The sequence below is a fragment of the Neoarthrinium moseri genome, assembly GCF_022829205.1.
Source record: "Neoarthrinium moseri strain CBS 164.80 chromosome Unknown scaffold1_Wmoseri_CBS_16480, whole genome shotgun sequence".
Lineage (NCBI taxonomy): Eukaryota > Fungi > Ascomycota > Sordariomycetes > Amphisphaeriales > Apiosporaceae > Neoarthrinium > Neoarthrinium moseri.
Window position 1 is genome coordinate 1,971,467 of NW_026055115.1, and position 23,774 is coordinate 1,995,240.

The 23,774-nt window shown below is 50.1% G+C and overlaps 7 protein-coding genes across 7 annotated transcripts; 3 read left to right on the top strand and 4 right to left on the bottom strand.

The window, feature by feature from the left end:
• Nucleotides 1-764: 764 nt before the first annotated feature.
• On the top strand, nt 765-2,860 carry JN550_000619 (uncharacterized protein; the record flags this gene model as incomplete). Its single annotated transcript, XM_049317910.1, has 3 exons — nt 765-1,401; nt 1,597-2,186; nt 2,417-2,860. 3 exons carry the CDS (start codon nt 765-767, stop codon nt 2,858-2,860), a joined length of 1,671 nt encoding a protein of 556 aa, XP_049177908.1.
• A 691-nt stretch (nt 2,861-3,551) lies between these two features.
• On the bottom strand, nt 3,552-4,949 carry JN550_000620 (uncharacterized protein; the record flags this gene model as incomplete). The annotated part of the gene is made up of 3 exons (XM_049317921.1): nt 3,552-3,898; nt 3,961-4,744; nt 4,797-4,949. 3 exons carry the CDS (start codon nt 4,947-4,949, stop codon nt 3,552-3,554), a joined length of 1,284 nt encoding a protein of 427 aa, XP_049177909.1.
• Nucleotides 4,950-5,955: 1,006 nt separating this feature from the next.
• Nucleotides 5,956-7,901, bottom strand: JN550_000621 (uncharacterized protein; the record flags this gene model as incomplete). The annotated part of the gene is made up of 8 exons (XM_049317932.1): nt 5,956-5,985; nt 6,042-6,263; nt 6,314-6,425; nt 6,475-6,778; nt 6,833-7,131; nt 7,194-7,417; nt 7,477-7,530; nt 7,581-7,901. 8 exons carry the CDS (start codon nt 7,899-7,901, stop codon nt 5,956-5,958), a joined length of 1,566 nt encoding a protein of 521 aa, XP_049177910.1.
• Nucleotides 7,902-11,375: 3,474 nt separating this feature from the next.
• JN550_000622 (uncharacterized protein) lies at nt 11,376-12,747 on the bottom strand (the record flags this gene model as incomplete). Its single annotated transcript, XM_049317943.1, has 4 exons — nt 11,376-11,864; nt 11,958-12,051; nt 12,140-12,277; nt 12,326-12,747. The coding sequence occupies 4 exons, from the start codon at nt 12,745-12,747 to the stop codon at nt 11,376-11,378; spliced, it is 1,143 nt and encodes a 380-aa protein (XP_049177911.1).
• A 1,058-nt stretch (nt 12,748-13,805) lies between these two features.
• Nucleotides 13,806-14,767, top strand: JN550_000623 (uncharacterized protein; the record flags this gene model as incomplete). The annotated part of the gene is made up of 2 exons (XM_049317954.1): nt 13,806-14,096; nt 14,165-14,767. 2 exons carry the CDS (start codon nt 13,806-13,808, stop codon nt 14,765-14,767), a joined length of 894 nt encoding a protein of 297 aa, XP_049177912.1.
• A 1,525-nt stretch (nt 14,768-16,292) lies between these two features.
• On the bottom strand, nt 16,293-18,249 carry JN550_000624 (uncharacterized protein; the record flags this gene model as incomplete). The annotated part of the gene is made up of 4 exons (XM_049317965.1): nt 16,293-17,129; nt 17,184-17,830; nt 17,882-18,021; nt 18,077-18,249. The coding sequence occupies 4 exons, from the start codon at nt 18,247-18,249 to the stop codon at nt 16,293-16,295; spliced, it is 1,797 nt and encodes a 598-aa protein (XP_049177913.1).
• A 705-nt stretch (nt 18,250-18,954) lies between these two features.
• Nucleotides 18,955-22,548, top strand: JN550_000625 (uncharacterized protein; the record flags this gene model as incomplete). The annotated part of the gene is made up of 1 exon (XM_049317976.1): nt 18,955-22,548. One exon carries the CDS (start codon nt 18,955-18,957, stop codon nt 22,546-22,548), a length of 3,594 nt encoding a protein of 1,197 aa, XP_049177914.1.
• Between the last annotated feature and the right edge of the window lie 1,226 nt (nt 22,549-23,774).

Below are 23,774 nucleotides of genomic sequence, written 5' to 3' on the forward strand. Positions count from 1 at the left end.
TCTCATGATGCGTCTTCGACGACATGTGACCTGACAGGCCTCCATGAAGCATTGTAATGGTGGCTCTATTATTCGGATAATAGATACTCTTTTTTCATCGCAAAGATAGACGCATTGGCATATTACGCCTTTTGCCTGCAAAAATGGCATTCAAGCCATCCAATGCGGTCACTATCAAGTCATATTGCGGTGCCTGATGATGGCGATTGGACAAAAGCCGTAAGGATGTGTTTGTGTTGACCTTCTGTTGCTGAGCTGCGTGTAAGTGGTTTCAGGCCTTCCAATTGGGCAGTCCTGCTTCAGCATTTTGGCGTCGCCAAGTCCCGTGCACATTCCTGTCTGGACTCTGATGGTGCGCCAACGCGCCCTCCCCAGATTCCAATTCCTGAGAGATTATCGTCGCAACTTCGCGGCCCTTTATACTGTCGCGACGACTATACGATACAACCCTCTAAGTGGGCACTTTTCCGAGTTACTCGAATAGGGAGGCGGCCCGATTCGGGACATCTTCGGTCCCCACTTGCCCCTGTCCATAGCAGTTCGTCATTGTGTGGCTCCCGACAGCCACGCCAAGCTGGGCGGTCGTCTCGGGACTGGAGCACCTAGGTTGGTGGCTTGACCCGCCGCGAGGAACAGGAAATTTGGATCCTCCAGCGAGGCCTCCTGAGGACGGACGCGCCTGATCTGAGTTCCGAAGGGTCAATTGGGCGGCGGACGACAAAGGACGGTCATCACCACTGATTAATGGTATAATTTGGGTCATTATGATGTGGGCGACTCACAGCGGCCGGTTTGGCGTCCTCAGACGGGCGGAACCGTTTGCGCGAATCACGCGCCAGCGCCAGCACCAGCTCTGGCACCCGTTGTCCCCGGCTGCGCGACCACAGCGCTCGCAGTTCTCGAGCACGGCGCGGAGATGGCAGGAGCAAGCTCAAAAGGAAATCCCGAATGCCGGCAACGGGGAGCCGAGCATACTGGCCAAGATGGCCGAGTCAGCCGCCACAACACTGGCGTCTGTGGTTGTGTTGGGGGCCGGATTTGCCCTGGCCGCCGTGGTCTACCACAAATCTTACAAGGCTCTGCAGCTCAAGAAGATCGCAAACGCCTTCGAGCCTGGCGATCCTGTACTTGAGCTGGCTGCCATTGCGAAGGAAATCCCTGCTCCCCCCAACGCAGAGCATTGGATCATGCGCCAGGAACAGTCAAAGATCGACGCCATCATCACCGGCGCAGACAAAGGCCATTATCATCTCATTATGGGTGAGAAGGGCAGTGGGAAGAGCTCGATGCTGCTGGAAGCGATGCGCAAGATCAATGGAGATGGATGTGCTATGTTTGAAGCTCATGCCGACTTGGAGATTTTCCGCATCCGTCTCGGAAAAGCACTTGACTATGAGTTCCGTGAGTCCTTCCCATAATCATGTCTGCGGGCGTCATCCTCAGAAAGCGCTGTTACTGCATGAATGGCCCGAGGGAGGCTGTCTTGCTCTGAATGGGAAGAGCGCCCGGCGTCTCCCGTAGGATCAGGGTAGACCTCCCTCAGCACTGTGTCTTCCTCTTCCTGCTCAGTTATGGCTAATGGGTTCATTGCAACAGACGAGGACTACATTGGTGGGTACTTCAGTGAGCGTGGCCCGAGGGAGAGTACCGCGTTGCTAGACATTGAGCGAGCCTTGAACAAGCTGGAAAAGGTGGCTCTTCTGAACCGGGCAACGAAGCAGAAACCATTGGTTGTGATTGTCAACCAATGCCACTTGATCCGAGATGATGAAGACGGCAAGGACTTGTTGGAACTCTTGCAACAGCGTGCCGAGCAGTGGGCTGCTGCCAACCTCGTGACCATGGTATTCAACACGGATGATTACTGGGTGTATGAGCGATTCAAGCAATTGGCGACCAGGATGGAGGTCCTACCAGTAACGGACCTGCCAAAGAGCCATGCAGTCGCCGCATTGCAGAAGTATCGACACCGGTACTTCAACGAGGATGTGGAACCAAGTATACTTGAGCAAGTCTATGACCTCGTTGGTGGTCGATTGTCGTTCTTGAACAGAGTCGCAAAGTCCTCCAACATGTTGAAGACATGCGACGAGATCAAGGAGATTGAGAAGACCTGGTTCTTGAACCAATGCTGGATCCTCGGCAGTGAAATGGACGATGACGTTATGGATCAGCAGAAATGGGCTGTAAGTGCTTTCCATAATTATTTCTCCTTAGCAGTGAGATTGGCAACATTTCAAGGCAAGTGCCTTGATCAATCAAACTCTGGCAACCAGCGATATGCTTTTCTAACAGCCTGAGAACGCTCTGCTCCCCGCTTCTGGTAGAACATGACCCGGTGCTATTGCTTACCAACCACCGCAATAACATGCCCCCCCCAGAGTGTGATCAGTCTTGGATACTAACACCAACACAGGCAGCATCAATGGTTCTAGCACAGGCGCTTGTCGACAAGGAGGAAGAGATGGACAAGACTTACGATGATGTCACGGGTCACGTCCTCCCTTCTTACCCAATGCACAAGGCACAGCAGATCATGACGAGGTCTGATTTCATACGTGAGCTAGACCGTCTTAACCTCTTTACGATCACCAGCAAGGCCCAGGTCCGCGCCAGCTCAGTACCCATGCACCGCGCATTCCAAGAGATATGCGCAGAGGAAGGCTTCCGCCAATTCCTTGAAGATACCAATGAACGAATCGCCGCCATCGAGTCCCTCGGCCGTACGCGAGAGCTTGTGGCAAAGGACCTTGTTTTGGGTGGGCAGTATGAAATCTCGAAGGGGTGGGGCGGGATGATCAAGGTTAACCTGAAAGAGAAGGAAGAGGAGCAGGAAAATGACGACAAGGATGATAAATGAGCATAACCTCTCAGTGAATGATTGGAATTGTGATGAGGCAGACGAGGGCCATATTTGGGTGGCGGACAACCTTACTGCTCTGAAATGACATCAACTCAGATGCCCACATCTGCCACGGAGGATCGGCGATTCCATGGAGGGGAGACGACGAACTACATTGACGATAGGCGGAGAACAGGTCGCTTGCTGATGTTCATGGGATGGCTTGACGAGTGATGAGAGAGCATGGGTGGCATGCGTTATGTTCTCAGGGGTTGGCAACAAGATTTGCTTCTTGAATAGGGACAAGCAAGTGGTGGGTTGGCGGCGATGCCGGCTCAGACACATCTGGATCTCACCAGCAGTGACGAGGAATCCGTTGAGTTCCTTCACTGAGTCTTTGAAGGAGCGGATCTGAACACCATGTGCAGGGGGATCATAGGCATTCCCGAATGGTTTACATCACGACACACAGGCTCCGCGGGGCTTTTCATTTGTACATTTCAGAATTGGGCATTTCGGCCTGTGTATAGACGAAGCACGGAGTAATCCATTGGCACATCCACTTGTATCATAGATGTATCAATTCATTTCGGCATAGAGAACATCTGGCGCAAATTCTGAAAAGCTAACCTATTTCTACACAAGGTTAACGCCTTCGAACCGAGTCCCCTAGCGGTATACTGTAGATATCTGTTTCTCGAGACTATCTTCATGCCATAGTCTTCCCCCGCCGGGTCTTGATAGCCCTCTTTCCAAACTCACTTCGCTTGATGTAGCCCGTGTATGTGCTGCCGTCCCGCTTGGCACCCTCACCTTTGAAGACACTGCCCAAGCCGAAGTTCGGTTCACCGCCCAGAGAGCCGAAAATGTCTCCGATGTAGTTTGTGGGCTTCACGCCTGCCGCGAAGGTGGCGTTCCAGCTGGTCAAAATCCCCCTGACAATCTCGATACCCGCATTGTAGATGTTCTCCACCGCCGGTGTGAAACCGCCCTGCGAAGCAAGCAGCAGGTGGTAGTACGCGGAAGTGCCTGGCGGTGGGCGATCAAAATCCGACGCTGTTACGTCGTTAATACTCATAGATTCAAAGAAAACTGGTCTCAACATGGAAGTTACTTACCAGTTCTCATCAGGATCACTCGAGAGTAGTCGGCCAGTCCCGCCAGATCAGCTCGCATCAAGGACTGGAGAACAGCATTGTCCTCTTGAGCGCTCATGCAGTATGTCAGGTCTGTCTGGTTTGTCCATACTTTGGTTGTGTTCTCAAAAGCTTCGGACAGAAGGTTTCCCGAATAGTATACGTCGCTGGTTGCTGTGTCACACTTGACAACGGTTGGGCCGGCGATCGCCGCATTATAAACCTCACCAGCAGGTGCATACTTCGCACGATAGTCAGCTGCATCAGTAGAATCGTTGAGGGCTGCCTTGGATGCAAAGCCGAAGGCAATGTCTCGCAGCGCCTCGTTGAGTTCCATCACCTCGGTGCCGTACGCCTCCTTGGGGTATTCACCGGGATATAGATCATCGTATCCGATGTAGCCTGTAGTCAGGTTCTCCGGGATCTCACGTGCGTCGAACTCATACTGCAAGGCTACTTGGACCGCGAACTTGGAGAGGGCGACTGTGCCCAAAGTGCCCAGCTTGGGCGAAACACCAGCAATTCCACCAAGAAGAAAATAAGTCGACGTGAAGTCAAACTTGGTTGAGAGCAGCAGGGACGAGATTGAGGCTGCAGCGTTGATCTCAGACTCGCCCGCGGTAACTTGACAGATCTCTCCGGAGGTGACGCAGTGAACCTCGGGATAGATAGGAGACAAGCCGGGTACGGAGATGTTCTTAGCCATCAAGTCACCATAGCCGCTACTGGGCAAGTGATCATACCAGATATCGGCCTCCGGGTAGAACTAGGACCTGTTTAGTCACTGTTTCCGTAAAGCAGTGTAGTTAAGAACTAACCATGCTGATAATGAAGATTTTGGGTGCCATCTTGCAGTCATCTTTTGTGGTAGTAGTCTGAGCCGGGGAGGTGCAGCGCCGGCGAGGACTAGCCACAGCCAAGGCCTGGCCGGTCACAAGCAGCGACCCGGCAATGAGTGTTGAAGGCCGCATTGTATCTTGGCTGAGATGATATAGTGGGATTTGGATAATACGATCGCATGCACCACCAAAAATGAGCGACGAAGAGTTGAGAACTCTCCAGACTGTAGGCTTTGCCCAGAGAATCAGGACAGCAGATACACATAAATCGCGATCTGCAATCATCTAGATCCACCTGAGGAAATTCCAGCCTCATATCCCCAAAAACATTTCCCGTGTGCCAACCGAGCTGCAGTGGGCCGCGCGGGCATCCACCGCATCGCGCATCTCAGTAATCCTTATGGCCTCACTCCTCCAAACCTTGATAACGATGTGGGAAACGGCGCCTCCCGTTGCCGCTGTCGCTGCTACGTAGAGGTTTACGTCGCTGATGACAAAATACGGAGAAACCAAAGATAAGTGAGATAGATGCTGTCGCTTATCCCAGGATTTAAAAACTGAGCGACAGTGGCTTGCGCCGATCCGGAGACGTGAAGTAGGTGGGCCACTTCCTCTGTCGTACCGCATGGCAGACGGACCGAATAGGCGATTTCACAATATATCAGTCAAGAAACTCAAAAGCTGACACCATCAAATTCCATAGCATGCAACAGCTATACTGAAACATATATTAGCAACTCGCAAGTAGAGCATCAATCATCAAATGTCACATAATCGCAGCGGTGCTTTTAAGCCAGCGGATCCGCAAAGCTTGACATGCTTGTTAGAAGCTTGGGTATCTGAAAGCCACTGATAAGTGGGCGCTAAAATGCACCCCAGGAGGCGTACGTCATGGTTGCCCGTGCTGAAGGAAAAAGAAGTTTAGTGGTGGCCCACGGCTTAGTCTAATCTAGTTTCCGGCAGATTCAGGGCTCATCAGCAGATCATGACAAGGCGGAATTACTGTACGGTACAGTAGTACAGTACAACAACGTAGGCACTGATAAGGAACGCATCATATTCAAGCAACCTACAGGTTTGGGACGAGAATGGAATGAACCTGGGGACCTCCTAGTTGCCCAGCTTTGGCTACCCTTCCTCAGTAGGCATATCGGAAATTCACATTTTCCTAGAGTGCCTTGTTAGTCGCCAGGCTGTTGCCCATGACACAGTCAAATAACTCACCTTATCCGTGATATCCTCGAACCCATGCACGCCCTCTGTATCCGCCAACGCTTCTCCACGATCAATCTTGCCCTGTTTAACGCCATTCTGCCAGACGTAGTAGAAACGCAAAGCGAATAGCACAACGACAAGTGCTACGAATGAGGCGAGTATGACTGCAAATGCTGGGAAATATCGCGGTGCATCCTGCTTTCGAAATACCTGGGGTCCAATGGCGTTGCCCTGTCTTCAGTTAGACAAGAAAGCTGGGGCGATCTGGCAAAATGACTTACAGCAGCCCAGCTCATGAAGCTGAGCGCAACCACTACCGACTTCTTTGTTTGCCCTGCAACGTTCCGCGTCACTAGCGACAGCGATAGGCCGACGGCACACCAGAAGGAGTACCTGTAGACGAGTCAGCCCAATTCCAGGATCCAATGCTAGATTTGCTTACATGATGTACCATGCGAACAGAAGCGCAACTTTCTTGTCTTCCGTGAAGGGTACTGCGCACAAGGTTGCAGCTCCGGCGATAGTCGGCAGGACGGATGCTATTGACGGCCATATCGTTTGCTTATATCGTCGCTCAATCCAAACGCCAGAGAGCATAGAGATGACTTGTATTACACCAGTGACCATCTGTAGCAACTGGACGACCCACGTCGAGTACCCGAAAGACTGGATTACTATCGCAGCATAGGCACCCATGCCTCCGGAAGGCAGCGTAGTCAGGATCTGGATTAAAATGAAGGCATATACTTATACAAGTCAGCAGTGGGATACTCGCAAAGCAATCGCGCTTCGAGACTCACCTTGAGGATCCATGAAGGCCTCTTGGACTTGTCTCCAACGGAACTTGCGGTTTTGAACACCTGTGCGGTTATCGCGCAGTCGCTCAATCATGAGTTTCTTGTCTTCTTCCGAGAAACACTTTGCCTTCATAGGAGAGTCTGGCATCCACCACATAATGAACACACCCCAGACGGTGGCAATTAGGCCATGGGTCATGAACAGTGCTTGCCAATCACTGATAGGCGACGTTGCGGGAACATGCGTGAAGATGAAGGCAAGGAGTCCTCCAATGATTTGCTGCAGTCCGTTCATCATATACCTGAACCCGCGTAAGTGGTCAGAACAGCATTCACCCGCAATCTTCTTTAAGAAATAACATACCAGAGAACAACCGTGCTCGACTGCTCCTCGCGTCTATACCACATGGCTGAAAGAACAGTAAAGGTAGGCTGGCAAACCGCTTCAAACAGACCTAGAAATGCTCTCACGGCGATCAACCCCGTAAAGTTGTGACATGCTGCCGTCAGAGCTACGGTGGCGCCCCAGAGAAAGACATTAAAACCAAGCCATTTTGCGATTGGCACGCGTTGAATGATGTAGTTTTCCTGGTAGCGTAAGAATGTCAGTGTGTAGCTCAATTCATCCAAGCAGAACATCGCCTTACTGGGTACTCAACAACAAGGACGACCAGGTAAATGATAGTAGTGAGCCAAGAATACTGAGTATCATCAGCAAGTGCCTTATCTGAGTGCGTTTAGTTAACCATACCTCTGGTCCTTGAAGATGTGTGTCCTCCTGAAGGCCCATGATCGAGGCAAAGCCAAGAGCACCCTTGTCTACACTTTGGAGGAAATAGGTGACAATCATGATGGCCAGTACTCGACGGTCTATGACCCTTTTCAACCTTGCATTGGTCTCTTCATCAATGTGCACTGGGATATCTGACGTGTACGCCGCAAGCTCCTTGTCGACGAGGTCATGGTTGGTGTGGTCCTTGCCGACTTCGTCGTGCGACATCACGGTCTCAAGCTTGTCATCATCACTAGCTGACCGAGAAACGCTACCATCGCTGTTGATCACGTCGGCCATTTTGACGAGCAGTCTAATACAGGAAGACTAGATGCGGCGCACTCGGAGAGATGCAGCCAGTTGAACTGAGAAGTCTCGGGTCCCAAGAACAAAACTGGGCCGGGCGTATCCGTGACTTTCTATCTTGGATAGCCTGCTTCAAAAGCTGTGTTCGGTCGAGTTAACCCGGGATGGACCCGCCCACTCCGCCATCATGACCGGTCCCCTCGAATTGCAGTACCTGGGGTATTCTGCGGGGCGACCCCATGGGGATGGATCTTCGGTGGACACGCCCCCAGGATTGCAAGAAGTGTGTGCTTTGTTTCTGTCCGCTAACGGCTCAATCCGGCGATTATGGTGACTGGAGTCCGTTCAAGGAATCAAGGGTCAAGAGCGGCCTAACATATTAGCAAGAGAGACCATCGTCGACCGCGTCGGAAGTCCCCCGGTCGGGGTGGTGTCGGCCTAAGTTATGGCGCCAAGCTTGAACCAGGGATCCGGAGCCAACGATTGGGTGAGTAAATCGAGTTGTCCGGCCTACTCTCCGGTCCCTTGGCTCCCAGAACTGCTCATCTTTCGGCACCCAACCCGACCACCCCTATTTCCAAGCAAGTTCACCGAGCTTCAAGCCGATATGAAATTCTTGAATCTCTTGCAAGCCCACTATAATCATAGCCAAGTGGATCAGAGGAGAATGGCGTTGTCACTGAGACCAACTTATGCTGATCAAAGTCATGCCGATGACGAAGTGCGCGATACGATTGTCGGCAAAACCCGGTCAATCCGGCCAAACGATTTCTTGGGCCCTTTATTCAAAGCATAAGCTCTGGACAGCTTTTCGAGACAACCATTGATCTGTCCTCCGCAAGACCTTTCCTGAGCACACATTGGCAAGCCTATAACGTTGGGTGTGATCCCAGTGCCGCCAATTGTTGCGAGGCCAGGCGAGTCTATAGCCTGTGTGAAGCAAAGAACTCCGTTTAATCGTATCGAATGCCCAACTGAGCAACCCTCAGACTTTATAGCACCCATCGCCAATTACATTGCATCATACTTGAGTGTCGAGTCATAGGTTAGAGCATGTATTTGGCATGCGATTGGCTATGGCAAGCCTACGCACTCGACCGGGCTGACGCAATGGCTGTCGCAACTCATAGTAGCCTTTCGTTCAATCCGAATAGCTCCTCTAGACCTTGCTTACGACATCGAAAGTCTGTGATACCAGGCAATCTCTATCCTCTGATTCAGAAAAATGGTGATACTAAGATCTAGGGATATACTGAGAGTCTCGTTGGATCGATCACCCCTTCTACTGTCGTTGAGAGCCTTGTACGATGGTCATACACTAAGAGGATTCAAGAGGAAGCCTTGTGCATTGATACTGTTGATCGACCGGTGCGAACATCTGGCTGCACCTATTATGACGGTTACTGTTAAACGGGCACGGTCTTAATATCCCCACAGTTTCAGGCTAAGCTACACGTCCTCATAATCTAACAAGGAGCCACTTTCCCCGTTGCACTTGGTTCAGGAGCAACTATAGGTAGTGGTGGCGAATTCACCTCGCATCTAGATAGTCAGGTTGACGCAAAGCCCGGGCGTTATTGGAAGTCAGAATCACATCTCAGGCCCGTTGAGAAGTTTATCATTCATCAAATTCTTGCAATCATCGGCTGTTTATGCACATGTGAAGATCACGTTTCAGACCAAATGATTCTTTGTTGGCACGCGTTATTCAATCCTCTGTGACTATCGCAGTCGTGAACTTAGCCAAGAATACGAAAACATCTGCAATAACTAGCACTTTGAATTGCCTGGCATATGCTTGTCGCAGCCTCCCACCCAACCATCAGACATACGAGGGGTTTTCAAGCACTTCTCAGTAGATATCCTATCATCACAGCCAACAGGATCATTGGCGGACATGACAAATATCCCGCGCCTGCGACCCGATGAACATAGCGGCCTCGAGACGCGGCTCAGAAAAGTAAGTGACTCAGGCGATCCCATGTATCATGCAAGCCAGTCCGATAAACATCTACCTGCACCAATGTCGTCACTTTGCGATAATATAACTGCAGCAGTGCACGCCGCATCCACATCCGCAGGCCTATCATTAGACCGATGAGAAGCATTTCCGAAGGCGGCATCACCCCCACTCCCGGAACCTTACCCATCGCCTCCAGGCTCCAGGGGAGGTGCAAGATGCGACATGAACCTTCAGGCACACAACCCATGGAACCCAGCCGGGCTGATCCGCAAGACAAGGGTGTGTGTGATCCGGGATCGGGCAAATCTGTGATCTACACAGTACCCGGGAGCATATTTCGGGTTCCCATGCTGGTCGCAATTTTGGTGCTTAATTGGGCGATAGGGAAGCTTGGCAAATGCACCACCTCTGCACCTCTGCCACCGCTGCATCCGAAGCACGCAGAATTACATCCTGCATGCCACGCCAGATAATTCTAATATTTCGAGAAGCCAAGCCAAGACGGAACCATTGTGCCAAAGCCTAGAATGTGATCACATTTACCACATCCTGGAACGAAAGCAAGGCGGCCAAGCGTTGGTGGGCTACGTCCCGGCTGAATAAGTATTAACACACAAAGACATAATAGTTCAAGTGACTCAAGTGCATTCAACATCATTATGTGCTCTCAGAAGGTTATCAAATTGTCTGTCTCATTGCTGCCGCCGGCCGAGCGCAATAACCCTGTTTCTTGGCAGTTCCCACACGCTTGTCACTCTACACCCAGGTTGCATATGCACATCGTCCCATACAACCCTGAAGTCCAAGTGTTATGTTCTGCAGGCCCCGATGCATTTTTTTCTAGGATCCTAATCCTATCTGAATTGGGTCGAGGGCGTGGCGACCAAAGAGGTACGCGTCATCGTCTTACCCAACACCAACACACGTGTTGCACAAAGATAAGCCCTCGATCAAAGAGCTATTCTCCATATTGCAGGAAGTCAAATGACGTATGATGTCAACTTAATATCCACCTGGTTCCTCCAATAGTGTTGGCGTTCTCAAGCATGTGCACATGTTGTTTTGCTGAAAGACCTGCCCTACGTACCATACTTGGCAAACTTGATGCATTATAGCTGACAAATCATCTCGAAAACTGTAGTTTCGTGTAATTTCTATGTACCCTAGGGAGCTTCGTTCATTGTGATAATGCATGGCTGCTAGCAGGCTTCAGCAGCGCGAAGTATACTAGTGAAAATCGAAACTGCATTTGCTTGAGTAGCTGAATGACTTGCACCCATGGATTGCAAAATTCGACTAAATACACTTAAGTGCATTTACTGTAGCAGTCAATATGTGGTAGGATTTCTCGTTGGAGATATGAGTCCATAATATTCTGACGGTAACGTCTGGTTTGAATGGTACATAGTCGAGTGCAATGCCATACTGTTACTTTTCTAAGCTCTATCGACTGCATTCATGCGCTTTATTTTTTATCCCATCTTATCCTCATTAAATGGCTCTCTCTAGCTGATAGTCTCATTGCTAGAACTACTACCCCTTGCTGTACGAGCTTGCCACCTTTTGAGGGGGATGGTAGCTAAGCTCGCCAGGCAGGTTTGGATACACTGGTAGACGATCATGGGGATATACAATTTAGCAGCATCAGTGCTTGAGACGCCTTCAAATATAATCGTGACCAATGGTATGCCCAGTGCAGGCGTCTTGGTAGGCACGCAGAACGCAACTGCGATACAGTCTTCCTGTGATAGCCATGGCACCGACAGCAAAAGTGCGCAGGCTATCCAAATCAAGAAGAGTCCGATATTGACGAAGACTAAATAGACGATGTTCTTCGTATCCAAGGTGGCAAAAGAATCAGCGGAGAAAGCACCATCGTAAGCAGACCATATTAGGGCCAGCAGGGCAAAAGATGCAAGTTTGCTTCCCTTCCATGTCGTCATGGCCTGTCGTGTCTTTTCTGGCAGGAAGTATTGCAGGAGTTGGCCCACTGCCTATGGTTCAAGTTAATCGTGAGTTTTTGCTGATTGTGAGATGCCATGTTTGACTGCGAATTTGTCAAGGAATCGGCCAATGGTAGTGCTTACCAGAGGAAGAAACAGAGTAAGGCCCAGCTGTTGAAAAACTTTCTTGTACAATGCACCATAGGAGGTCGAACCTTGTGGTAGTATCTCGGCGTACCTTCAACATTCGAGTTCAGTTAGTAACTACAACAACATTACTGCCCAGGATACCCGCTTTCAGAGTAGGGAATCCAAGTCTTAGTTACCAGAAATTGCCCGAAGAATATGTTGTCATGAGAACAGTTGAGATAGCAGGCGCCATGACGCTACCCAGCACAGATTCAGTGAGTGTTAGCGCAGCGTTGCCATTGGCCTTCTTGGTCATATTTGTGTTGAAAGAGAGACTGATGCTTGTAAGCCGCAGTAGTAAAGATTGAGCGTCTTCAACTTACGCCGTGGGAAGGCACCCCATAAGCACAAAGCCATTGAGCAAAGCAGCGTCAATAGCATTTTGATTTGTTGCCGTGGCTTGAACGACAGCAAATGTAGTGATGGAGGTGAGCAAGAAGCATAAGGCCTGGACAAATATATGGATATACCAACGTTTCAAGGTTTGTACCAGAATTTGCGTTGATATTGTGCAGCCGTTGATGAGGAAGATGACAGCAACGGTCGCATATTTGATCACCGTCTCTTTGGTAGCCTGTTGTTGACTAGGCACTTGTACCTGAGAGGCGACCAAGATCAATAGTAACAGAGTAATCATGAACCACTGATCGCTAGCAAACCATGCTATGGAGGATATGATATTTGATATAGGAGACCGCACATCCTCTTTTTCTTGGGCATGTTCTTCACGTAATGTGTTCGCCATCTTGCTGCAACTTGAATTTCGGGGTAGAGTGAGAATCTTGACTTCAGAGCAAAATGTCATATACCAGGAAGCCTGGTTTTGAAATGCGACCAACAAGAGTAGAAGACATGCGGGAACTTGGTCTGGTACCTCTAGCATACGTCAGAAAGTCGTCGTGATACACCATCAGCTTTGTACGCCAAGAACACTCTCTTGTTGAGTAGATAAGACGATGCATGCAGGTGGGCAACCCACGGATATGCGGCGACATACCGGTGAAATTACCCGGGCGGCCCCGTATTACAAGATTCGGCTACTGCTGCCAAGATATTGCCGGAGTCGTAGTCACAGTAGAGTGAAAGTCCGAGCCGATCTCCCGGCGTGATGGAGTCCGTTAGGGGCGGGAGCTGCCGCCTTCAGCAGGGATTAGAGTCGATACTTATGCCGAAGAACACCATATATCTAATGGAAACAGTGTCGAGATTCGGAAAATCAGTACGTAAAAGTGGCACCAGAGAAGATGCTTCAAAGCCGATATTCGGCATTGCTGGTACAAAATCCTGCTGAGAGGAAGCTTGGCGAGATACTGTCGGCCGAAGAGTCCCCTGTATCACAAGTCGCCTATTAATCTTGCTGATGATAGGTTCCGGAAGAGGATCCGATTCAAGCGAAGGCTTCAGGATTTCAGGTGGTCCACACTATATCATCGTCTTGGCTGCATCTCTGCTTCGAAGAATCCGAAGCCAAGAGATAAGCTGGTACTGCGTGACTGGGAACGCTTTACCGGTTGATATCCAAGTACTAGCCAGTACGACTATAAAAGGACGCTAGAATGGCTCTGCTATCGCTGAAAAAGAACAAGTCGAAGAACAAGTCAGATTATCGTCGTCATAACGTATCGTCAAATTCTTCCAAAGTATAAAACCCTATTGAGGAAGACAAACATGGCTTCTTTGCGACCCATCTCAATGCTTGCGAGGCCTAAGCACATGCCACGCCTGCAACGTCCTTTCCTACACCGAGTTAGCCGATATATTAGTCACACTTCCCCAAGCCAAGCAAATGCTGAACATGGTACCATGGGAAGTCCGCCGATTTCCTCCCGAACGACCTTCGACCCCGTGGTTCATCAAGACGTTCGAACCAAGAGTCAGGACGAATATTTCAATTTTCCTGCTGGTTCTCGGTTCGTGGCTCCCTCCAGAGAGATGGGCCTTTATCTGAAGAAGGCTTTCGCTCATGCCCTGAAGGAATACGGGGTTGTTTCTGTTGAGCTTAAATTTGATGACCCCAAGAGTCACTTCATGCTTGAGCTGATTCAGGAGATGGGGTTCACTCCTGACACGCATTCGGGAACACAAGGCGCGCTTGTGAGTGATCACCATTTTTCCACACTAAAAAAAATAAGTATGTAAAGATGTTGCTGACACTAAGGAAGTGGGACATCACCTACAAGCCCGAAGGAATTTCTAGTTTGAAGTCGGCTACTGGGAAAGCACATAGCCGTTCTCATGGAGTCGGCGAGTTTGCGTGGCACACCGACGGTTCGTACGAGGCTCATCCGCAGCGTTTCTTTGGCCTACATGTCGTCCATCCCGATAAGCAAGGTGGAGGCATATTCAGAGTGTTGCCAGCTGAGTCTCTCGTATCGATGTTGAGTCCTCAGGCCATAGACGCCCTTCTACGCACCGAGTTCGACATACAAGTTCCAGAGGAGTTCTACAAAGGTCAGGCTTCAAATCGCGGCCGACTGCTGGATGTCGATCCCAAAACAGGCCATTTTCTGCTGCGTTTCCGCGCTGATATTCTTCCTGACCCACCTACCAAGGACAACCCAGCGGCAAATGCTGCTGTTGCGGAACTGAAGCGACTTTTGAACGATCCTAAGACTCAAGGACAGAGGCTCCCTGACGATGTCTTCAAGGAGAATGTTATGCTCCTCATGGATAATGCGAGGTTCTTGCACATGAGAACTGCTATCAAGGATAAAAAGCGCTTGCTCAGACGCATTCGTTTCCATGGCGAGCCTCAAACTGATTAAGACAAAAAAGCCCTGGTGCATTCTTGTTTCCTTGGCGCGTCTGGTTAGAAATTGGGTGGACGTTCATTGACCGAACCTTTCTGTTTGTTTCCTTTGATGTAACGCAATAGACTAATTCAACCTTTGAGAGGAAGTAGCTTAGTATTGATATTATATTTTGATACAATTCCCTTCACTTGACAAGATCGTGATGTTGAAGTAGGTGAAAGGACAGATCTGAGAGAAGTATCCATTTCCAAGTGAGTAATGACCAAACAAAAGCGTCCTTGGGGATTGGGCGTCATGGATGCCTTGAGTTAAGAGCAACAACAACCAGCTTGGAAGCTTGGAAGCTTGGCAGGCGAGGCACGATAGCAAGACCCACAACCGTGTCCTGTTACGACGCGGTGTGCACATCCGGTAAGAAAAGGCGGCAATAAAGTTCGTCAGGGTGGCTACTTCAACAATCTCGTAACATTTTGCGCAAGGCGGATTGATCAGCACTCAGCCAAGCCAAACGCCATGAACAAGCGAGACACCGAAGTGGACCTTTAATGATTAGTCCTGCATAGAGATAATCTTCTGTGAACCCGGACATCAAAGCCAGATGCAAGATTCAGGGCGGTTGTACTGAGAAACTCTCTTTACCAGCGTTTCCCAGCAGCGACAAACTAGCCATATGGCTGCTCAACTTGAATGCGTGAGATGCCGACCTGCCCGGGCGGAATGTCTTGGGCAACAGATACGCTCGGATATCTCAAACCCGTGGGGATTTTACCTTATCCTTTCTGCTCGCCTGCCTCGGTGTTCTGGTGGCAGCCAACAATGAGGTGCCGATGCTGCCTGCGAACGACTTGGCGCAAGTGACAGGCCTAATCAGGTACATACTTAAGTAGCCAGGTACAGGACGGATGCGCCGGGAAAGATTCCTAGTGCCCGCTTTAGACTCCATATATGCAGTCGTTGAAGATTGCTGTACAAAGCACAGGGTGTCTGTCAGCTTGGCGCCCCGCTGGCCGCGGGAGGGATCGGGGAAGATCTGGGACCTATTATTCAGCCCCCACGCCAAGGGGAAAGTATTTGTTCACCGTGCCGCCGGAATGACATAACCATAGGAATTTGACCCAATCCTTCATAGCATCAAGTTTTCTCTCCTTCGCAAGTAACTGCAACTTGGCAACGAATCTTCTTGCGAATCACAGTTTTTTAAGGAATGGACCTCATTCAACAAAAAAGGCTTAGCAGCCGCTAGGTTTTCGCTTGATACGCTTGGCCACCTGTAGGCTGTAATTGATCGACAAGACCTCACATCGTTATGCATTATCGCGGTGGCTTGCCTGGCCAATTGACGGCTTTGGCGTTGAACGCCCCCCTGTTGATCCCTCTCTTCTTTGTTGTGGCTTACCGAAGAACGTGCTCTGCAAAATCTCGAACGGCGATCGCATTCGCGGGCTAACTTATCTGTGCTGCTTACAGTTTCTGTCGTTCCTGGCCACCTCCGTACCGCATTAACCACATGGCATCCGCTTCAATACGGTGTCCCGACTCAGCGATTTGTGCCATCCAGCTTCCGCGCCAAGTCCTGTGCAAACCCGCACATTGTCATTGTCGGGTTCCAGCTGCCTGCGGTCGGAAAAAGCGCACCACCTGTGACAAAAACATTTGAAATATTGTGGACATTGTAATTGGTATCAACCGATCCACCCTCCGAGGCTGGACCCATGAATGCGGTGCTCGTTTCATGGACAATGCCCGGTACGCGAATCTCTGATTGCTTCGGATGAGCCGGCTTCCACGACCCCTTGTTGTTTTCGTCAATATGCCAGTACTCAAGGCCATCCGAGGGCGAGTTAGACCCGTTCGGCGTTGCCATCTGCTCGATGGTTTCGTAGGTTGCTTGGTCCATAGTGTTCCATAGTGCCTGGTCGGACTTGGTAAGCGTGTACTGTAGCTTCATGTTTGTGGTGATATCTGAATTTTCGGGATCGTGCTTGAACCAATTTTCTGGGTTGTGTTCAGAAAATTCACCAAGCGTGGCACACACAAACACTACATGCTCCGTCGAGTGTTCTAGTTGCTCATACGTAGCGGCCGCCGCATAATCTGGACATTCGCGAGCCGCATCTTCTGCATCATCCTTCGGAAATGGGCTTTGAATAGCTGTGATCTGGACGTGATACTGCTGCTGGCTGGTCGTATCCTTTCCAGCGAGATAATGAGCAGCAATTTCCAGCTTTCGGGGATCGTTCACAGGATCCCAAGAAAATGCAGACAGCGGTGCACGTGCAACAATGTGGGTCAAGAAATGGCCGGCGACACGCTTGCCAACAGTTTCGTGGCATTTTGGGAAGCTGTTGAGTAGTATAGTGGCAGTGGGAAACGCCTGAGGAAATGAATCAGCTCAGATAGTAGACAACGGTCAGCTTCAAATACTCACCCCTGCGCAGAGAATCACTTTCGTGTTATCACCTTGCCACGTGATAGTGCCACGAGTTGTTTCAATTGAGTGCGTATGCCCATCCTCATCAACAGGGCCGAGCTTCTTGACAACACAGTTCAGTAGAATGTCGAGTGTCGCTGCGTTATTGGACTTTTGCTCCTCGTAGATCTTTAACAATGGAGCTGGTGTGGAGAACTTGTTGAAACGGAGGGTTGAGGTAGGGGTACCTAGGCCAACTGCCAACTGTGCAGGCTCACTGTACTCGGCAGTCTTGATGTGTTGTAAACGATCTTTGAGTCGTTGGTCGATTTCTTTTTGAAGGCCGGTGTATACTGGATCGCCAATTTGGTTAGCGCCAGTGACGTGAAGAAGCCTCTTTGCCTCCGGCCAGAATATGGGCTCCTTGGTGGAAGCGATCATTGTGCTTGGGAAGCCTCTCATATCCTCAACCCTGGGTTGTGGAGACCAAGCCGACCAGAATGTTGATCGCCCGCCGAAAAAGGGGCAAGATCCATGGCAGTATCGTAGTTGCGGATCATTGAACGTCTTCTTGGACAGTGTCCATGGGAACGTTTCAGATGGCCCCCCAAGTACGGTCTTGAACGGGAGAGGGAGGTTTTGGAAATGTGAAGGAAGCCAGAAATCTGCAATTACTCAGCATTGTTTGGACCACGTCCAGAGGAATGATCACGAACCTCCTCTCTCAAGGCAAAGAATGCGCTTGTGAGGATTTTCTTCTAGCGCTTGTTGGATGAAAGCTAGGGCAGTGCAGCCAGATCCCACGACGATATAGTCGTATTCACCGTCATTCAGAATTTGACTCCACTTGCTGTCACTATAGCCAATCAATCAAGTATCCCGGCTGCTCTTCATGCCTAGAATCAACTTACTCAATGAAATAGTCTTTTGTCATAACCATAGCTGCTGTCGGAGACTGCACGCCAGGAACTGGATAACCCCATGAGTTAGTCGGCTTCGACGGCGCCGGTGCCTTTCCCACGCGGCGGTGGAAGCTCGATCCACCGTAAGGCGGGTTTGTTGGCGGAGTCGCAAAGTTATCCATGATGAGAGAGTATGGCAAGTTTTGCTCAATCAATTTGTGTGAAGAGAGGATGGAAAGTAGACAGTCATTATTTCCCGTTTTTTGGGCTATTTAAATAAGCAATATACTGTACTCGTCAGGCGGAAAACAGCTTTCACCTAAAGAAACCGTGGGAGCAAGCCTTTCCTCACCGGCTCAATAGTCAGAAATTATTTTTGAGACCTGACGAGTAGAAATGTTGCCGTGGACTCAAGGAGTCAGCTGCGCAAGCCACCGAGTTCAGCTCCACAAAACACCGTCTAACCGTATACTTATGCAGTCTCTTGCATAGTATTGGGAGCCTTTTGAGTTCAAAACCCTAAACCCCGCTCTCCAGAGCCAATAATGGAGGCTTTTTGCAGACATACGCCAGCCTCGTCAGTGGAATGCGCGCCACTGGAGCGGTCCAGGCTCGAATTTCCGTCTTTCCACAATCCTATTTGCCCAGCTTTTGAAATAGTCGTATGCGCCTCGTATACTACACATCTCCATTGATGAGTTCAAAACAGGCATTGCGCATGAATTGGTCTTAAATTCTCGAGCCAATTGCTCTCATGCTTAGTCAAAATGCTGAGCCCGGCTTGAGCCACACCGCTTCTGTACAACATAAAGCAGATTGTTGGAGACGACTCTTCCCTGAGCCTTGTTTCGTGCAAATCAATTTCAGCGAAAAGAGAGCAACTCAACATGGACGAAGCAGTGAAAGGCGCCCAGCGGGGCCTGTTGATGCGTGCCATTTTCGGACAGATCCTGACCATTCATCTCAAAGACCATACCAAAGAGACCGAAGCTGAGCTCCGGTCCATTGTGAAGGACCTAGATGCTGTGGTTGAGAAGCGAAAACCCCAATGCGGCCTAATCGTTGCATTCTACCCCAAGTTATGGAGTAAATGGACGGGAAGAGAAATTCGGATTTCGACCAAGGTGCTTGATGGCAATCCCACCAAATTCCGGAACACGCATGGGGATGTGTTCTTTTACTTGAAGACGCCCGACCATGAAACCGCGAAAGAACTTTTGAAAGATACAAAGGCACGTCTAGAGCTTCTCGCGAAGGAGAATGGCATCGAGACAATCATCGCAGGGAAGCGACAAGATGGTCGCATTGTAGGCGGACGGTACTTGGACAGTATCACGAACCCGAACGACCCCGTGAGCCTGAGTGAAGACATCTTCCTTGGTGGAAAGGAACTAGGCTCTTGCTTTGGTTTCACACAGAAGTTTATATTTGACTGGCCGAGCATTCTCTCATATTCATCTGACAGCCAAAATGAGATTGTTGGTCGCAAGAAGAACGGATCCATCCTTTCGCAACATGCTGCACATGGGCACATCCACCGTGCTAATGTACGTGATGCGAACGGAGATCAGCGTAAGCTGCTTCGCCAGGCTCTTCCCTTCGGAACTGCAGAGAAATCATCAGGACGTGAGGAAGGGCTAATGTTTGTTGCTTTCTGCAACGAGCAACAACGATTCGAGAATATTCTCAAAAACCTCCTCGGAGAGACAAAGCATATCCCATCTGATCGACTGATGCAGCTCGTCTCAGGTGTCAGCGGTGGTTATTGGTACGTTCCCTCAGCAAGCGACCTGGGCGTTGCCTCTGTGCATGGAGCAAGCGATATATACGAAGACCCTCATTGGAAAGTTCGCAATCCCAAGAATCGATATCTCTTCTACAATACGCAGGATTACCTTCACCAAATGGGCCAGCAACTCTACAAGGGAGGTGACCCGCCAACACTTCGTGTTCTCAGCTTAATGGCAAGATCTTTCAATCACTGGCATGACGGGTGGGTGCATCGTGTTCACATGGATCGTTTGCCTCATCTCTCTAAACTCCTAGAAGATGTATCCAAGAGAAGAATCATGGAAGATTCTTCTGAGCGGACATCCTTGGAGGACACCTCTGTCCCAGTTCGAAAGTCAGTGGCCAACTTCATCACGCTGTCGAACCTCCTTTCAGACCCAGACTCGAAGATTGCCAAAGACAATGGGCTTCTGAGAATATATGGGAACGAACTGATCGTCGGGCAAATCCCTGACTTCACCTTCGGCAGAGGCAAAGAAGTAGTCCCGTATCTAGACAAGGACGAAACCATCAAAGCGTGGCTGAAATGTTCACTCAATGAGTTTTCGGCCATGGGACATGTAGTGCCAGATTATCAGCACTTGGTCCGGCATGGATTGCGTTCAATGATCAATGATCTGAAGGAGCGCAAGCATCGAAGTCCGAAATCTGCTGATTTCTTCGACTCTGCAATTACGTCACTTAGGGGCGTCCAAGACTATCTGAGAAATTGGTCTAGAATCGCGCTCGCTGCCCGCGATCAAGCTGGTTGTCCAAACAAGGCAAATATGGAGAAGGTGGCGCAACGCCTTCGCAAGCTTGTTGACCAGGCCCCAGAGACATTTCACGATGCAGTTCAACTCATCTTCTCCTTCCACTGTTGTTTGCACCTGGTCGGTGAGCTCACACCATTTGGTCGTCTCGACCAAATCCTTTGGCCATTCTTGAACAAAGACAAGGCTGAACCGACCGCATCGGAGCTGGCCGCCGCCCAAGAGATTATCGATTGCTTATACCTCAAGATTGGCGAGAATGCCTTTGTCGATCGTGCATTCATCTATGATCATGTAACCTACGGAACGACCTCCGTCAACGGCACTGGAGGTAATTTTCCGCAGGGTGGCGGCATCAATCAGTGGTGCCAGCAGATCACGGTTGGAGGATATAAGGCTGAGAATGGGGCTCCCCAAGATGCCTCGAACCCAGTTACCATGTTGTTCCTGAAGGCAGCTCGCCGCATTCCGGTAAATGCACCCACACTTTCACTCCGCGTACATAAAGACTCCAGGAGAGATATACTCGAGGAAGCCGCCAAAACGATCCTATCAGGAGGGGCCCAACCAATCTTATATAATGATGACAAGCTGTGTGAAGGTCTTCATAAATCGGGTGCTACTATCGATACGGTCAGTGAAGCATGGTCTCGCAATTATGCTGCCGATGGATGCTACGAACCTATGTTTGCTGGAGCCTCTGAGTTCACCTTCAATAACGTATCGCCATTGCGTGCTGTTGAACAAACAATCAACCGAGGAACGGCCTATGGGGCAGCTGGCCCGGAACAGCTCAGCGGCCTCAAACAAACCTTTCGTTCGCCCGAAGCAAGCACCCTGAGCACATTCGAAGAGCTCAAAGATGTTTTCCTGGAGCAACTCGAATGGCTTACCGTGCAATGTTATAACTTAATGTTGAATAACTACGGCAACTTAGCCAACATCTGCCCCAGTCCTTTACTTTCAACATTGATTGACGGCTGCATCGAGAAAGGTCTCGATCACACCAACGGCGGTGCGCGATTCCACATCATTGCACCGCTGTTCGTGGGCGTATCAAACACAATCGACTCGCTATACTCTATCTGGAAGCTTGTGTATGATAGTCGCACAGCGTCCACGACCCTCGAGGAACTACTCCTCTGTTTGATCAATGATTGGGGGTACAACATGATTGAGCCTTATCAAAACCAGTTACTCGGGCCTGTCGAGGCCGCCGAACGTGGAGAACACTATCGTGAGCTTCGTGACCAAGTGCTCCAGCTCCCGAAGTGGGGAAGCGGCAGCGACGATATCGATCTCAAGGACATTGGGGACTGGGTCATGAAGCATATTGTTAGGCTCGGACGAGACGTTCTGTGTGATCCACACCCGGCACTTACTGCCCAGCTCGACGTAATCAAGCAGAAACACGGGCCTGACTTCGAGTTCACAGTCACGCCCGGCATCGGCACTTTTGAGGGTTATGTTGGCGATGGGGTTGACTGCGGCGCATCAGCCGACGGTCGCCGGAATGGCACACCCATCGCCTCCGACCTCTCTCCGGCGCCAGGCGCACAGGATTTGCCCCCAAATCCCGCCTTCCGCAACATATACCAAGCAATGAAAAGTTGGAAATCGGAAGACATCGAAATTGGGCTTTCCGACGCGGCGCCGGTGGATATGAACATCCCAGAGGATTTCCCCCTGGAGGAACTGGAAGCGTTCATCCAGGCTTTTGCGGCCGGCAATGTTGGAGGCAATCTCATCACGCTTACTTGTGCTGATCCAGGGACGTATGCAGCAGCAAGCGAGGATCCCGAGAAGTACAACCTGCTCCGTGTGCGTATGGGCGGATGGACGGAGTTCTACTCCACCCTGTTTCCGGAGCACCAGAAGCAACATCAACGGCGTCAGTATTTTACACACAAGGTTGACACAGAAGACGTCACGGTATAGGGGCTATACTAGTTGGGGTGAATTTCTGATGCGCTAAATTACATCTGGAGCCCTCAGATCGGTTTCTTTTGCAGCTCTTGACAGGTTGACATCATGCAGCTCAAGAATCCTGCGCCATCTTGGCACCGGGTCAACGCAGCAATTCGTGGAGGATAGGAGATCCGAGATGCGTCAGCATTTCAACGTGGTCTTAAAGAAAAAAGCACACTAGATCTAGTTACTTGAGGATATGGCCTAGCATGTTTAGAAGAAGATAATTTCAACTCTCTCATCTTGCCCTCTCTGGAATACAGATAGAAGTCCTATATGGCAGTTGACTCATATTGTATGTGATCACAAATGCCGTTTCAGTTCTGACTTTGAGCCCGGCCGCAGGCTAGATTACCTCCATACCATTCTGTCCTGGTATTTTGGCATCACTGTTCAAAGAGGCGTCCCACAGCATGAACGAAGTCGCTTTGTCTACTTTTGCGGCATGTGCAAATAGCTCAATTACCCATTTGCAACCGCAAACCATCCTGTACATGTTGACTGCACTGTACTTAGCTACCCTTCAACTGGTGGCGTAGTGCCGGGTCATTTACAGGCGCCGAGCTCGAGTGGCTCGATCTTGGGTGGAATCAACCAAGCCAATAAGCCCCGGACGGTGACATTCAATCATTGAGAGATGATGAAGATGCATTCACATTTCGCATAATGGAATTGGTGGCCGTTGGTGGCCGAGTCGCAAGTTTTGGGGTGGTATACGGATCTGGGACATCCCTTTAGTCGCCATTGTCCACCAGATGTATACGTTAGATACCCTCCGCCTTCCTCAACAGTCATGGAATATGCACTTGGTTATCAGGTGAATACGCACCTCAGAAACCAGATGAATAGTCCCGAATTGTTGCTGTAGGATGATAGAAGACCGGTGCGCAGTCCTGCTGGACTATGGGGCAAAACAGTGGGACAATGTGGAGGCCTGTCCTGATAATCCACGATCCTTGGAGGATGGCATCGCAGAGAGAAAGAGACACAAAGCGTTATTAAGGAAGATGGACGATTCGACCTATTATGATCAGTAGCTGATGAATTTGTGATGGGTGGCATTTGGCCTGATGGTGAAATGAGGTCGGCTCTCGTGTTACCAGGTGTTCTGTATGCCAAACAGTTTGGTATAATCACATGCATAGCGACCGTACTTCAAACCGGTAGTATGGACTTGATCAAACCAGGTATTCTTG